Below are 14,560 nucleotides of genomic sequence, written 5' to 3' on the forward strand. Positions count from 1 at the left end.
GCATGCTCACCTCCTCTCCTCCAAGGAGATAAGTGCCTGGTTGCTAGCCCCAGTGGATATAATAATCATTTACCCTGCCGCAAGAACCACACAAAGGATCCAAGCAGTCCTTGGTGTGAGCATGGATCCCACAGCAATGACCCTCACCAGGGAATCAGGGAGCCCTGAACATGTGAAGTTACCCACAGGGACTGTCCAAAGACCTAGCCACACCCTGCACCCTCATATGCAGCCACAGTGTTTTCACAGTCCCAGCACATAAGGCTCCCTCGGTCACGGGCACCCAGCCCCTCTGTCAGTTCTCCCAGCCAGACCCGTGTGTCTACGTTCAGCTGGTTGCTGGGCGCATGGATATGAGCTGGTGCAGCTGTTACATATGTCCAAAATGGCCCCCACCCTCTCTCTGCTAGTTATAGGACACTGGTGCTAGGTGGTTGGGGACAGAGAAATGTGCCTCCCTTTTTTCCCCTCTAGGTTGGCAGGCACACTGTCCTCTACAGGGCTCCAAGCTAGACTCATGCCAGGTTCTTCCCACAACTTTATTGCAAGTGGCTTGGGCTGCTGCAGTCTAGTCTCACCTCACACTCCAAAGCTGGTGCTGAGACTCTTGGCTTCTAGGTTCCCGAGTTGAGCACATCCACACCCTCCACATAGGTCCACAGTGTCCCTCTAATTTGCCTGGAGCTTCCCCTGCCATTTTCTACCTAACTTCCCTGAGATTGCACTCTCTCCATTTTTTATTTTTAACTATCTTCCCCTAGATTAAAGCAGCAAGCTCCCTCCCTATTCCACCATCTTGGTCACAAGGGCTTTTCAAATTTTGATAGTGGTTTTCTTTTCTTTTTTCTTTCTTTTTTTTTTTTTTAAGATTGATTTATTTGAAAGGTAGAGTGACAGAAAGAGCAAGAGACAGACTGAGAGATAGAGGGAGAGAGATATTCCATCCACTGGCTCACTCCCAAAATGGCTACATCAGCCAGATCTGGGTGAAGCCAAAGCCAGGAGCTCTATTCTGGTCTCCCATATGGGTGGCAGGGGCTCAAACACTTGGGCTATCTTCCTCTGCCTTCCCAAGTGGAAGCAGAGTAGCTGGGACTTGAACTGGTGCTCAGATATGTTATGCTGGCATTGAAGGTAGGGGCCTAAGCCACTGAGCCATAACTCTGGACCCTTGACATCTGTTTTCAAAGAAATCACCTATATCTGGATTTGTGGTATAGCAGGTTGGGCCTTTGCCTGTTGTGCTGGCATCCCATGTAGCACCGGTTCGAGTTCTGGCTGCTTGGCTGCCAATCTAGCTCCTTGCTGATACACCTGGGAGAGCAACAGAAAATGGCCCAAGTGCTTGGGCCCCTGCTCCCACGTGGGAGACCTGGATGAAGCTCCTGGCTCCTGGCTTCTGGCTTCATCCTTGCCTAGCCCTGGCTGTTGTGGCCATTTGGGGAGTGAATCAGTGAATGGAGGGTCTCTCTGTGCTTCTTCTTTCTCTGTAACTCTGCCTTTCAAATAAATAAAAAAAATAAATTAAGAAAAAGAAAGAAAGGAAAAAGAAATCACCCTTGGGGGGATCTTGTTAAGACTTAGACTCTAAATCAGGAGGTCTCCAGTGAGGACAAGACCCTGTCTTTCTACAAGCTCTCAGGCCATAGACTGCACTTTGGGTTTTGAGACAGCCAAGGCTTTGGAACCCAGGACACAGTTTCCCTTCCTCATCCTCAGCATGGAGTGCTTGCACCCCATTTCAGGGGCCTTTATTCCTAGAGAACCAGCATACTGGTTGTGCAACATTGGCTGAGTTGCATCAGAATGCATTGGTTTGGCCTCCAACACATTGCCTGGACTTCTAATTCAGTCCCAGTAAATGCATGCATGCAGGTCTCTGGAAAATATGTTGGTTTAAATGAAAAGTCACTGGTTGGGAAATAAACGTGGGATTGCAGTGAAAACACATTGCATTAAATAGCACACATGATTCCCACCAACAGATGCTAGGAAGTAATGTTTTGGCTTCAGTAGCAGTTCATTGCATTCACTGGAATGCTATTTCTTTTGCTGAATATGTATGAATTTTGATAAAATGCTTTGTTGGAAGAAATCAGTCAGGCTCTTCTATACAGTCCAGTTATAATATCCTTATTTTTATATTGCCACACCATCTTCACTCTTGTTTGTGGATACATATTATTTTTAATGTTCCATATTGCTTACTGTGGCAGTAAATACAACAATTTTTTTCCTTGAGTTTATAATGGAGTGAATGTATACACTGAACATTAGGGAATATAAATGAGACTAGGTTCCATTACATTAATTAGAAGATGTCTTTAAGACTTTCATCTCAAAATATTTTTTTCTGCACTGGCTTTTGTATTCTAAAAAATATTGGTCTGAATCTAGATCTGATTTTATAGCCACAATATTGTATACTAAACAGATGGAGGCATTGGCACTGTTTGATCAAATAGATGATGTAATTACAGTCAAGCTTCACAAGAAAGCAATTTATTAAACTGAGGACAGAATGCTAACTTGTACCAAATTAATATCTTGCAATGAACCTACATCAAACAGAATGATCCTGAGTGTAGTAATCACTGTCCCTACGCAAAGACATCATGACGGAGTAGGAAAGGGACAAGGAAGATTTTTTTTAATTTCTTATTAATATAAAGAGAAAAGATTTCATACGTAAGATTTTAATGCGATAACCATAATGTCATCCCCTCCTCTCTCCCTCCCTCAGTGCCCTCTTTTGGAAGGATTCTTTAAATTGTAACAATGTTCCAATTCAGTCTTTTAGTTAAAGATGATGCAAAAACAAGCTCATCCAGTGGTCTGTTGTACAAAATTATTCTTGAGTCAACGTGATAATTTAGGGGGGTGCAAATACAAGCTACAAGACACAGGTAGTCAAAGGTCCTTGTGCTGGACTATGTTGAATGCAAGCAGGGGAAACGGACCTTCAGCTTTTCCCCCTTTAACTTGATGTTGGCTGTTGGCTGTTGGCTTGTCATAGATGGCCTTTACCATGCGGTCCTTCTGTAACTAACTTGCCCACAGTTTTTTCATGAAGAGATGTTAAAAGGCACTATTTTGCTCATCAAGTCCAACTGGACAAGAAATTCTTAGAAAACTTAATAGCTGAATGTGCCTCTTGCACAGGGGAGCTGACTGTTACCTCTAGGTGTTGGGAATAGAGACAGAATGCTTGGGTTCCCCCAAATCCACATGCCAGAACCCTACCCTGCAAGGTGACAGCACTTGGAGGTGTGGCCTTTATGTCAGGAGGTTAGAGTCCTCATGATTGCAATTTGTGACCTTCTGCAGAGACTCTGGACAACCACTTTGTCCCTTCCACCATGTGAGGACACAGGAGACAGTGCTGGTTGTTACCAGAAGGCGGGCCTTACCAGAAGCAAGTCTGCCATTGTATTGGACCTCCCAGCCTATAGAATTGTGAGAAATAAACTTCTGCTGCCTGTAAACCTCCCAAGTAAAGGTAATTTTGTATAGCAGTTCAAGTAGACGAAGACAATTGGTATCATCTTGTTAGGCCAATTATAAAATCCAAGTCCAAGTCAAAGCTGTAGTTCTCCACACCTATTGGAAGATCCACCAACTTCTCTTTTCAAGTTTATTTCTAGAGCATCATTCTCCTCAATGGCCCAGTCTAGCTAAAAAATGCATCCCCTCTTCTCTCACAGAATCCAGCTATGATATCCTGTTTCTTGAGGTGTGGTCTGAAATTTATTGGGGTCCTGTATCATGGTGGGCTGAGATTTACTTTCAAATAGCTTAGAAAAAAAAAATACTATAGTATCTCCTATCCCTCTCTCTCAGTACCTTTTTCTATAAATCACATCATCTATCAATCTATCTATCTAATATCATCTATGCATTTATCTGTCTCCATTTTATATTAGCTGTTCATCTATTGAGAGATAAGCAACAATAATAAAATAATTTTTAAATTCAAATGAGAGGTATTTGGATGTTTAAACTTTTTTAAGCTTCTGATTTTTGTTTGAGCTTACCTTTTTAAAAAAAATCATTTATTTATTTGAAAGAGTTATGCAGAGAGAGGAGAGGCAGAGAGAGAGAGAGAGAGAGAGAGAGAGAGAGAGAGTTCTTCATCTGCTGGTTCACTCCTCAGTTGGCCGCAATGGCTGGAGCTGTGCCAGTCCGAAGCCAGGGGCCTGGAGCTTCTTCCGAGTCTCCCACGCGGGTGCGGGGGCCATCTTTTGCTATCTTCCCAGGCCACAGCAGAGAGCTGGGTCAGAAGTGAAGCAGCCAAGACTCAAACCGGCGTCCATATGGGATGCCGGCACTGCAGGCAACAGCTTTACCTGCTATGCCACAGCGCCAGCCCCTGAGCTTGCTTTTTAAAAAGTTGGGAGACAAATGCGTGACCCTGACTGAGTATAAGGAAAAGGAAGAAAGGACTGAATCTGTTGTGTTTCCTGGTGTATCACAAATGTGTGATGGATGATTAGTGCTAATAAGTGCCAAAAATTGGTAAAGAGAAGTTTGAGATTTCTGGGGGAAAAAAATCTTGCTTTGATTTTCTGAGCCACCACAGCCCATCATCCATGGAAACAACCCTCACTTTTTTTTTTTTTTTTTTTTTTTGACAGGCAGAGTGGACAGTGAGAGAAAAATACAGGGAGAAAGGTCTTCCTTTGCTGTTGGTTCACCCTCCAATGGCCGCCACGGCTGGCGCACTGCGGCCGGCGCACCGCGCTGATCCAAAGGCAAGAGCCAGGTGCTTCTCCTGGTCTCCCATGGGGTGCAGGGCCCAAGCACTTGGGCCATCCTCCACTGCACTCCCAGGCCACAGCAGAGAGCTGGACTGGAAGAGTAGCAACCGGGACAAAATCCAGTGCCCTGACCGGGACTAGAACCCAGTGTGCCAGCGCCGCAGGCCGAGGATTAGCCTAGTGAGTTGCGGCACCAGCCAAAACACCCCTCACTTTAATAAAGGATGTCACCCTTGTCCCCATGTGGAATTCTGTTCCGTATTTTTTTTTTAATAATTTTATTTATTCACTTTCATTTTATTTGAAAGCCTGAGAAATAGACACAGGTCTTTTATCTCTTGCTTCATTCCCCAAATACCTGCAACAGCCAGGGCTGGGACAGACTGAAGCTGGGAGCCAGGAACTCAACCCAAGTCTCACACATGGGTTACAGAGACCCGACGACTTGAGCCACCACCTGCTGCCTCCCAGGGTGTGCATTAGCAGAAAGCTGGAGTTGGAAGCACAGCTGGGACTTAATCCTAAGCACTCTGGTATGGGGTGTGGGCATCCCAAGTGGTGTCTTTACTACTGTGCCAAATGCCTGCCCCTCTGCTGGGATTAAAGAGAGAAGCACAAGATCTTCAAAACCAGGAAAGAACACAGGAAGGATCTGAACCTGGGCTCTGATGTGGGATGCCAGCTTCATAGGTGGCAGCTTAGCCTGCTGCACCACAGTGCCCCTGCATTTCATGATATTAAGGCAGAGATCACTGTTACCCAGGCCAGTGCGTGCCTCAGGGACTCCAGCTTCCTCGTCCTCCCGCAGGCTTCTAGGGCTGAGCCAGCTGGCTCTTGTTACTGGCAGGGCATTAGGGATTTGCCAGCTCTCATCCCAGAGACTCAGTTGGCCTGATTGAGGCTCTTCCTTCTAATGCTATATCAACATGCCATAACCTGTCTCGGGGATTTGGACTCCCCAGACCAGTCAGTTTTCCTGTGCCCTGACCTTGTGGGAAGAACTGTGAGCTCGAGGCCAATGTTGGTGGTATAGTGGGCTAAGCCATTGCCTGCAGCACTGGCATCCCATATGGGCACTGGTTCCAGACTCCAGCTGCTCCACTTGAAATCCAGCTCCCTTCTAATGCACCTGAAGAAAGCAGTGGAAGATGGCCCAAGTGCTTAGTCCCTTGCACCCATGTGGGAGACCTGGAAGAAGCCCTGGGCCCCTGGCTTTGGCCTGGCCCTGCCCCAGCTATTGTGGCCATTTGGGGAATAAACCAGCAGATAGAAGATCTCTCTGTCTCTCTCTCTCTCTGTCTCTGCCCCAGCAGAGTACAGAATTCCAGCACTCTTTCTTCAACCACCATGTATACTGTTGGGCCCTTGAAGCAGAATGTGCCAGTCCTAGCCAAATGTCCTAAGGCTGTGTCCAAAAGCCTCGCTAATAATGTGATTCTCAAAAGAGGAAGAATCATTTGCTTCATGTGATCTTAGCCAAAAGGCCGAGAAGCAATGCTGATTTGGTTCAGTGTGTGTGTCATGATCAAAGAGGATGCAAATTGCAAAGTCAGGAAGCTAGTCTTGGGACAGGAGGTGTAGTGCACTGGGTAAGCTGCTGCTTGGGACTTCCGCATTCCATTTCAGAGTGCGTGCATTTGAGTTCTGCCTCTGCTTCTAATCAAGCTTCCTGCTAATGGACACCATTGGAGGGCACCCTTGGAGAGACTTGAGTACTCATGGCCATGCCACTTACATGGAGACTCTAATGGGGTTCCTAGCTCTCCTGACTCTGGTGTGATCCAGCCCCATCTGTTGGGAGCATTTGGGGAGTGAATCAACATACGGAAAGGTCTCTCTCTCCATCTCAATCTCTCTCTCTCCATCTCTCTCTCTTTCTTGCTTTGCCTATCAAATAAATATTTAAAAATTGGCAAAAGACATACATAGACATTTTATTATTTTTTTATTTGACAGATAAAGTTAAATAGTGAGAGAGAGAGACAGAGAGAAAGGTCTTCCTTCTGTTGGTTCACCCCCAAAATGGCCACTATGGCCAGAGCTACGCTGATCTGAAGCCAGGAGCCAGGTGCTTCTTCCTGGTCTCCCACGCAGGTGCAGGCGCCCAAGCACTTGGGCCATCCTCAACTGCACTCCTGGGCCACAGCAGAGAGCTGGACTGGAAAAGGAGCAGCTGGGACTAGAACCAGCACCCATATGGGATGCCGGCACTGCAGGGGGAGGATTAACCAAGTGAACCTCAGCACCAGCCCCGACATACATAGACATTTTATAAAAAGTTAGTATTTTGTAATCAATATTGAGACCTGATCATTTCACATATTTATTCTTTGGCCTTAAATATATGCCATTGGGAGGTTTCTGTAATATTCATGTTGGAATGACCCTTCCTTTGCAGTATCCAGAGTCACTGGTTTTAGGCATGCCTTATTCATTCATTCATTTGTGTTAATCATTCAAAAAGCACTTATCAAGGGTCTATTATGTGCCAGCTTTGCATAAACAATGAGCACAATAACAGGGCCATTGCTTGTGAGCAGAACTTCCTCTTTTTTTCTTTTTTCTTTCAAGATTTACCTATTTGAATATGAGAGTTATGGAGAGTTATGGAGAAAGAGAGAGTGAGGGACAGAATCATCCATCAGCTGATTCATTCCCCAAATGCTACAGTGACCGGGGCTGGGCCAGGCCAAAGTCAGGAGTCAGGAGTTTCTTCTGGGTCTCCCACATGGGTGCAGGGACCCAAGCATTTGGACCATCTTCCACTGCTTTCCCAGGCACATTAGCAGGTAGCAGCTGGGACTTGATCAGGCGCCTATATGGGATGCAGGTGCTGCAGCCAGAGGCTTTACCCACTGTGCCACAAGGCAGGTCCCAGAATTTCCTTTTCTTGATATGTTCCTCTCCCCCTACACCCTGCTGCCCTTACTTCATGGGACTCTACAAAGACATGCCAGGCCACAGCCCAAGGTTTTTATTAAAGCCCCTAGTTGAAGACTGATTTTTCCAATGTTTTATTGTAAAAGCTTTTGAGCACAGGGAAGCTTGAAGGATTGAAATGCTTAGATGCTTACCCACCAGATTCACCAAGCAACATCCCACTCTGCTTCCTTTGTCACACATCTGTCCATCCTGCCGTCCACTCACCAATATACTTTTTCTGGATGCACTGCAAAAAATGTCACAGGCACCAATAATTTACTTTCACCATGTACTCCCAACACAAATATCCCTTGTCAGAGTTCAGTACTGATTTAGTGTTTGTTTGCAATGAAGTGCACAGTTCCCAAGTTTGTTAGTAAGTTGCAAGTGATGCCCTATTCCATATCTGCACATGCAAACCTCATCAAGGTATACTGCACTGGGGCCAGCATTGTGGTGTAGTGCATTAAACCATCACTTGCAACGCCCACATCCCAAATTGGAACACTGGTGTGAATCCTGGCTACTCTGCTTCGGATCCAGTTCCCTACTAAAGCGCCTGGGAAAGCAGAGGATGATGGCCCAAGTGCTTGAGCTCCTGCACCCATGTCACCCAGGTGGAGTTTCTGGATCCTGGCTTCTGCCTCCTGCTGACCTAATAGTTGAAGCCGTCTGGGGAGTGAACCAGCAGCTGAAGATCTGTCTCTCTCTTTTTCTGTCCATTCCTTTCTGTTGTTCTGCCTTTCAAATAAACAAATAATCTTTAAAAATCAAGCTCACTCAGGAAGCTCTAGAACACCCCCCTTTTACAACCATTGCCCACCTCCCCTCCCAGCTCTCAGAGGCCGCCATTGTTCTGGACGTCCCTGTCTCCACCGCAGGTTAGCCCATAGATAGCTTTTCCTTGTTCTAGAATTGTATGCATGATATGCTAAATAAATATATATTATTATGGGGCCGGTGCTGTGGCGTAGTGGGTAAAGCCACCGCCTGCAGTGCCGGCATCCCTTATGGGTGCCGGTTTGAGTCCCAGCTGCTCCACTTCCAAACCAGCTCTCTGCTATGGCCTGGGAAAGCAGTAGAACATGGACCAAGTCCTTGGGTCCCTGCACCCGTGTGGGAGACCCAGAAGAAGCTCCTGGCTCCTGGCTTCAGATCGGCATAGCTCCCGCCCTTGCAGCGATCTGGGGAGTGAACCGGCGGATGGAAGACCTCTCTCTCTCTCTCTCTCTCTCTCTCTCTCTAGCTCTTCTCTCTCTGTGTAACTCTTGACTTGCAAATAAATAAATAAATCTTAAAAATAATATTATACACATGAACGAGTATACTCCAAAAAGTTTGTAGAAAATAGTATTAAAAGATTATAGAAAATAGTATTAAAAGATAAGTGTGAAAGGCATTGAGACCGGGCTGGGGATACCCACATTCCATATCAGAGCTTCATCTGAGTCTCCCATGTGCATGCAGGGGCCCAGGCATTGGGCCTCTCTGCTGCTGATTTCCCAGGTGCATTAGCAGTGAGCTGGATGGGAAGTGCAGCAACCAGGACATGAACCAGCACCCATACGTGATACCAGTATTGCAGGTGGTGGCTTCACCTGCTATGCCACAAAACTGGCCCCTAAATTTATCTTTTAATTTCATTTCTGTGGAGGTTTTGCACTTCCCTACCATGTATACCATGTACTCTTTTCTGTAGTGCTCCGTTCACTCTCCATAGTATTTTTGAAATTTAGCCTGTTGCTGTATGTATGGAGAGTTCTTCCCTTTTTTATTGCTTAATATTTCAGTGTATGAATTTACCACAGTTGGTTTATCCATACTCCTACTGGCTGTTTTCATTGTCTAGCTATTCTGAATATATCCCTGAACATTTTTAACAAGCCTGGTTGAGGACATATGCTTTGATTTCTCTCTGAGTACATAACCTACTAGGAGTGGAGTTGCCATATTAACATATTAAACATATATATTTAATTAAATTAATATGTCAACTAAAATACATGTTTAATTGTAGAGTTTATTTATTTATTTGAAGAATGGGGAGTGGGGTGGTGCTTCCATCTGCTTATTCATTTTCTAATGCCCACAGTGGTCAGGCTGGGCCAGGTCAAAGCCATGAGCCAGGAACTCAGTCTAGATCTCCTCCATGAGTAGTAGGGACCCGATTACTTGAGCCGCCATTGCTGCCTCCCAGGGTCTGTATTAACAGGAAACTGGAGTCAGGAGCCCGAGCACGGTATCAGACCCAGGTACTCCAATATGCTACAATATGTGGGCATCTTAACTGGTGTTGTAACTGCTAGGATAAAAAGCTGTTACCCATGTTTAGTTTATAAGAAACTACTAGATCCTTTTAAAAATCCATTTTGAAATGAAATAAACCCACTAAATTAGTATGCATTTAGATTAATAAAAATAAATATATAGTTACATCAGTACTAAATGTCTAAATATTCTGTATTGTGGGGTGAATATATACTTAATAAAGCAGTGGAGAGAAAAAATTAAAGAGGCCAGTGGAAGCTTTCTGGACCATGGGTCTACTGCTAGAGGTGCCTTCATTGCTGATTCTACATCATGTTTAAAACATGTACCCCAGGGGGCTGGCGCTTGTGGCACAGCGGGTTAAAGCCCCGGCTTGAAGCACCAGCATCCCGTATGGGTGCCTGTTCGAGTCCTGGCTGCTCCACTTCCGATCCAGCTCTCTTCTATGGCCTGGGAAAGCAGTGGAAAATGGCCCAAGTCCTTGGGCCCCTGAACCTGCGTGGGAGACCCGGAAGATGCTCCTGGTTCCTGACTTCAGATCAGCATAGCTCTGGCCCTTGCAGCCATCTGGGGAGTGAACCGGTGGATGGAAGACCTCTCTCTCTCTCTCTCTCTCTCTCTCTCTGTCTCTCTCTCTCCCCCTTTCTCTGTAACTTTTTCAAATAAATAAAATAAATATTTTTTAAAAATAAAAATAAAATGTGTATCCCAGTGGCAAGGGCTGCTCCCATAGGAATGGAACACAGCTCTTCTAGAACATTCTCAGCACTGCAGCTTTCTCCCTGTAAGCCTCTTTGCTCTGAGTCACAGAAGCTCTCCTTAAATGAGAGCATCTTTCTATCTCAAGGGCTTAGGCTGCCTGTCCCTCCCCCACCAGTCCAGAGATGGCCCCTCCTCTGGGATAACATTCCCGGGGGCACCCTCCATCCTCTGCACCCCCTGTCACTCCCAGTGGCAGCTGCCTGCTGCACCCCTGCTCCATGTCAGTGCTCTGGCACTCTAGAGCTGGCCATTTCAGCCTCATGGCCACGTGCCTTTCAGTTATCTCTAAATTGTGGAATGAGGGTTTTTATCTTGTGTTAAAGGAATTTCAGGCATCAGCAAGCAGGTGGAGTAGCAGGCAAGTCCAGACCCGGCACTGTAGGCTGCCACTCAAGACACATGACCCACCCCCTACAGGGCACTGAGCAGGGACCTCTGGCGCACTTCTTGGGCGCCCCAGCCTTCCTCTTAGAGGAAAGAAGAGCCAAGCATTCAAATGTGTTCTATCGATTGTAGCTGTTTGTTTGGGATATCAGATTCCACAGTTCAGCTGTATATTATCTTGTTTATAGATTGAGCAGCCTAAGCAGCAGAGTGCAGGGAAATAATAACACAAAGTCAGTAGCTGGAAAGGACTTTCTCCTCCTCGAGTCCTTCTTTTCTCTCCATTCACACAAATTCCTCTCCCATCTCATCTCAGCCGAGAAACACATGCTGAGGTCACAGCATCCTGTGGAGGGGGTGCAGATGGGGTGCAGGTCAGCCTGACTCTCCTCTCTTCCCTGTGATCAGAACAAGTCATGACTCCCCAGCTCTTTCCTTCTGCTTCTCCCTACATCATTCCCTCTAGAAATGCTTAGCCAAAGAGAGTAGACCTGAAGCATCCTTACTATGCACAAAAATGTTAACTAAGCGAGGTGATAGATATGGTGATTAGCTTGCTTGTGATAATCATTTCACACCATATATCAAAACCCCACATCTGCGTCTGAAATCTACATACTTCTTATTTGTCAATTATACTTCAATGAAGTTGGATGTGAATGAGGGTGATGGAGAGAAAGCAACTTCTAGCTTAAGCCACATATAAAATCTTAAAGACAAATGTCAATTTTTGCGTCATAATTTTTTCTACACAAAATACATGGTCACTTGTAAAATTCAAAAGCCACAGAATGATAATTTGCAAAAACGGTCTCTACCTTCCAAAGACACCCGCTGTTACTAGGTTCTTGTGTATTTCTAAAATAACCTATACTTTTACAAACATGTACGCATTATTTATCCTCCCCACACACACCAACACCTATCTGCCCATTCCTTTGATAAAAGCATCCTGCTGTATTTGGGGATTCTCACTGTCTGCATTTCTGGGGTGGACATCTGGCCTAGCAGTTAAGACTCCTTCATTCCCTATCAGTGTGGCTCCAGCTTTTTCTTTTGTTTTTAAAGATTTGTTTATTTTGAAAAAGTTACAGAGTGAGAGGAAGAGACAGATCTTCCATCCATTGGTTCACTCCCCAGTTGGCCTCAATGGCCAGGGCTGGGCCAGACCAAAGCCAGGAGTCAGGAGCTTCATCTGGGTCTCCCACATGTGTGCAGGGGCCCAAGCACTTGTACCATTTGCTGCTACTTTCCCCAAGCCATTAGCAGGGAGATGAACTGGAAGTGAGGCAGCCAGGGCATGAACTGGTGCCCATATAGGATGCCAGCACTGGGGGCCGCAGCTTCACCCTCTGTGCCACAGTGCCGGCCCCCCCAGCTCCTGCTTTTTGATTCCAGCTTCCTGCTTACACAGACAGGCAGCAGTGATGGCTCAAGTAGCTGGTCCTTGACTCTCATGTGGGAGACCTGGATTGAATTCTGAGCTCCCAGCTTTGGATCACTCCTCCTGGCTCTTGTAGGCACTTGGGGGAGTAAACCAGTGGATGGAAACTCGCTCTCTCTCTCTCTCTCTGCCTTTTGAATAAAATAAATAACAATTCATTTCACAGCCTTTGCTTTAGATAACAGTAGTGTCTATGTAACTAAGTTCTTTTTTTTTTTTTTGATATTTGAAATACAACTTTATTCTGATTCTAAACGAAAAGGAATGGGAATGACAGTAACAAACAAGATTCCACCACTGAATATTGTGATGTGACTGTTAGCAGTCTTGTATTTGAAACTTGAGAGAAAACAACTGCGTTCCAAAACAGCTAAATATGCAGAGGTCCAAAAAATGAAGGTATTTTTAACTGCCACATTCACTCCGAAGCCCATTCATCTCCTTCAGCACCCACAGATGAAGCACATGTTCTGCTTAGCTAGTAATAAGAGTGGCACACACGCTGCACCGCTGACATCACAGGACAGTTGCCTATAAAACTAGACTTCTGACGCCGGGCTCCAGCTTCACGCACTCACAGGTCATCGTCCTCGTCGGGGAGAGCAGTCGTCTGAGCAACCTCTAAGTCGTGCTCATACTGCGCTGCCAAGGCTGGGTCCATGACCACCTCTGGTGGGGCAAGAGCGGGCATGGCGACGAACTCCAAGTTGGGGTCTCCAATGCGCTTTCTAGCAAGCCAGAGGAAGGGCTTTTCAAAGTTGTAGTTACTTTTGGCCGAAATATCATAGTACTGAAGGTTCTTCTTTCGGTGGATGACAATGGACTTCGCCTTAACTTTCCTGTCCTTAATATCCACTTTGTTGCCACACAGCACGATGGGGATGTTTTCACACACGTGCACCAGGTCTCTATGCCGGTTAGGCACGTTCTTGCAGGTCACTCTGGATGTCACATCAAACATTATGATGGCACACTGGGCTTGGATGTAGTAGCCGCCCCGCAGGCCGCCGAACTTCTCCTGGCTGGCCGTGTCCCAGACGTTGAACTTGATGGGGCCCCGGTTGGTGTGGAACACGAGCGGGTGCACCTCGACGCCCAGCGTGGTTCTTCTCGAACTCGCCGGTCAGGTGGCGCTTCACGAAGGTCGTCTTCCCGGTGCCGCCGTCGCCGACCAGCACCAGTTTGAACTGCACTTGGGGCTCTCCCTGCGCGGCCATCGCGGCGTTTTCTTCCAGAAGCGTCTCCGCGCCCGTCCAACTGAGGCTGGAAAGATGGCGGAAGCGCAATTCAAATACCGGAGACGCAGCTGACGCCGGCGCGCGGGCGGGGCGGGGCCGCGCGGGCCGTAACTAAGTTCTAAATACCGGAATAGAAGCCCAAGTGTATGTCTCACTTGTCAAAAGTCTTCTTTCTGCTGGCTGGAATGTACACTTGATGACTGGAGCTTCAGCGGCCATTTTACACTTGATCTTAGCCAAAAGGCCAAGAAGCATTTAAGCAGTCATTTTAGGCCATGAAACAACCTACTCAGGATGGCAGAAGGAGATGAAGGAACTTAGGTCTTGAGAATCATGGAGTCCTCTTACAAGCCGTGGCCTATTTATACCTAAATTTTTTTTATCTACAGGAGAAACAGTTTAAACCACTGTGATGAGTTTACTGTCATAGAGAACATAATACCATTCCTAACAGACATGTGTACTACACATAGTATCTTGTACCTGTTTTTTTTTTCTTTTTCTTTCTTTCTTTTCTTTTCTTTTTTTTTTTTTTTTTTTGCCCAATCAATTCTCGGTTTATTCTTTTTACAAATTCAACTTCCAATAAGTAAAACAACCAAAGAAATCTTAAAAATACACAAAACAGATCTTCATCTCTGCACTCCTTTCCAAATGAAAAGTATGTCCAGCATGGTTAAAGTATGCAATATGCAAAAGCTCTGTGTTGCCTTTAGCAACGTCCATTCCCACCCACCCTCCTTATTCACAAATGTGCCTCTACTGAACACAATTACATCACTAAG

General features: G+C 46.0%; 1 protein-coding gene across 1 annotated transcript; it reads right to left on the minus strand.

Moving 5' to 3' along the window:
- Positions 1–12,839: 12,839 nt before the first annotated feature.
- LOC100357230 (GTP-binding nuclear protein Ran) lies at positions 12,840–13,877 on the minus strand. Its single transcript, XM_008262366.5, has one exon. It carries the CDS (start codon positions 13,496–13,498, stop codon positions 13,112–13,114), a length of 387 nt encoding a protein of 128 aa, XP_008260588.4. The 5' UTR covers positions 13,499–13,877; the 3' UTR covers positions 12,840–13,111.
- Between the last annotated feature and the right edge of the window lie 683 nt (positions 13,878–14,560).

Source organism: Oryctolagus cuniculus, chromosome 5, assembly GCF_051225735.1.
Source record: "Oryctolagus cuniculus isolate XC-2025 breed Fujian yellow rabbit chromosome 5, ASM5122573v1, whole genome shotgun sequence".
In the NCBI taxonomy this organism is placed as follows: Eukaryota; Metazoa; Chordata; class Mammalia; order Lagomorpha; family Leporidae; genus Oryctolagus; species Oryctolagus cuniculus.

Bases quoted from the DNA above. Each gene is read 5' to 3' on its own strand.
- LOC100357230 (XM_008262366.5), bottom strand. From the start codon at position 13,498: ATGTTTGATGTGACATCCAGAGTGACCTGCAAGAACGTGCCTAACCGG.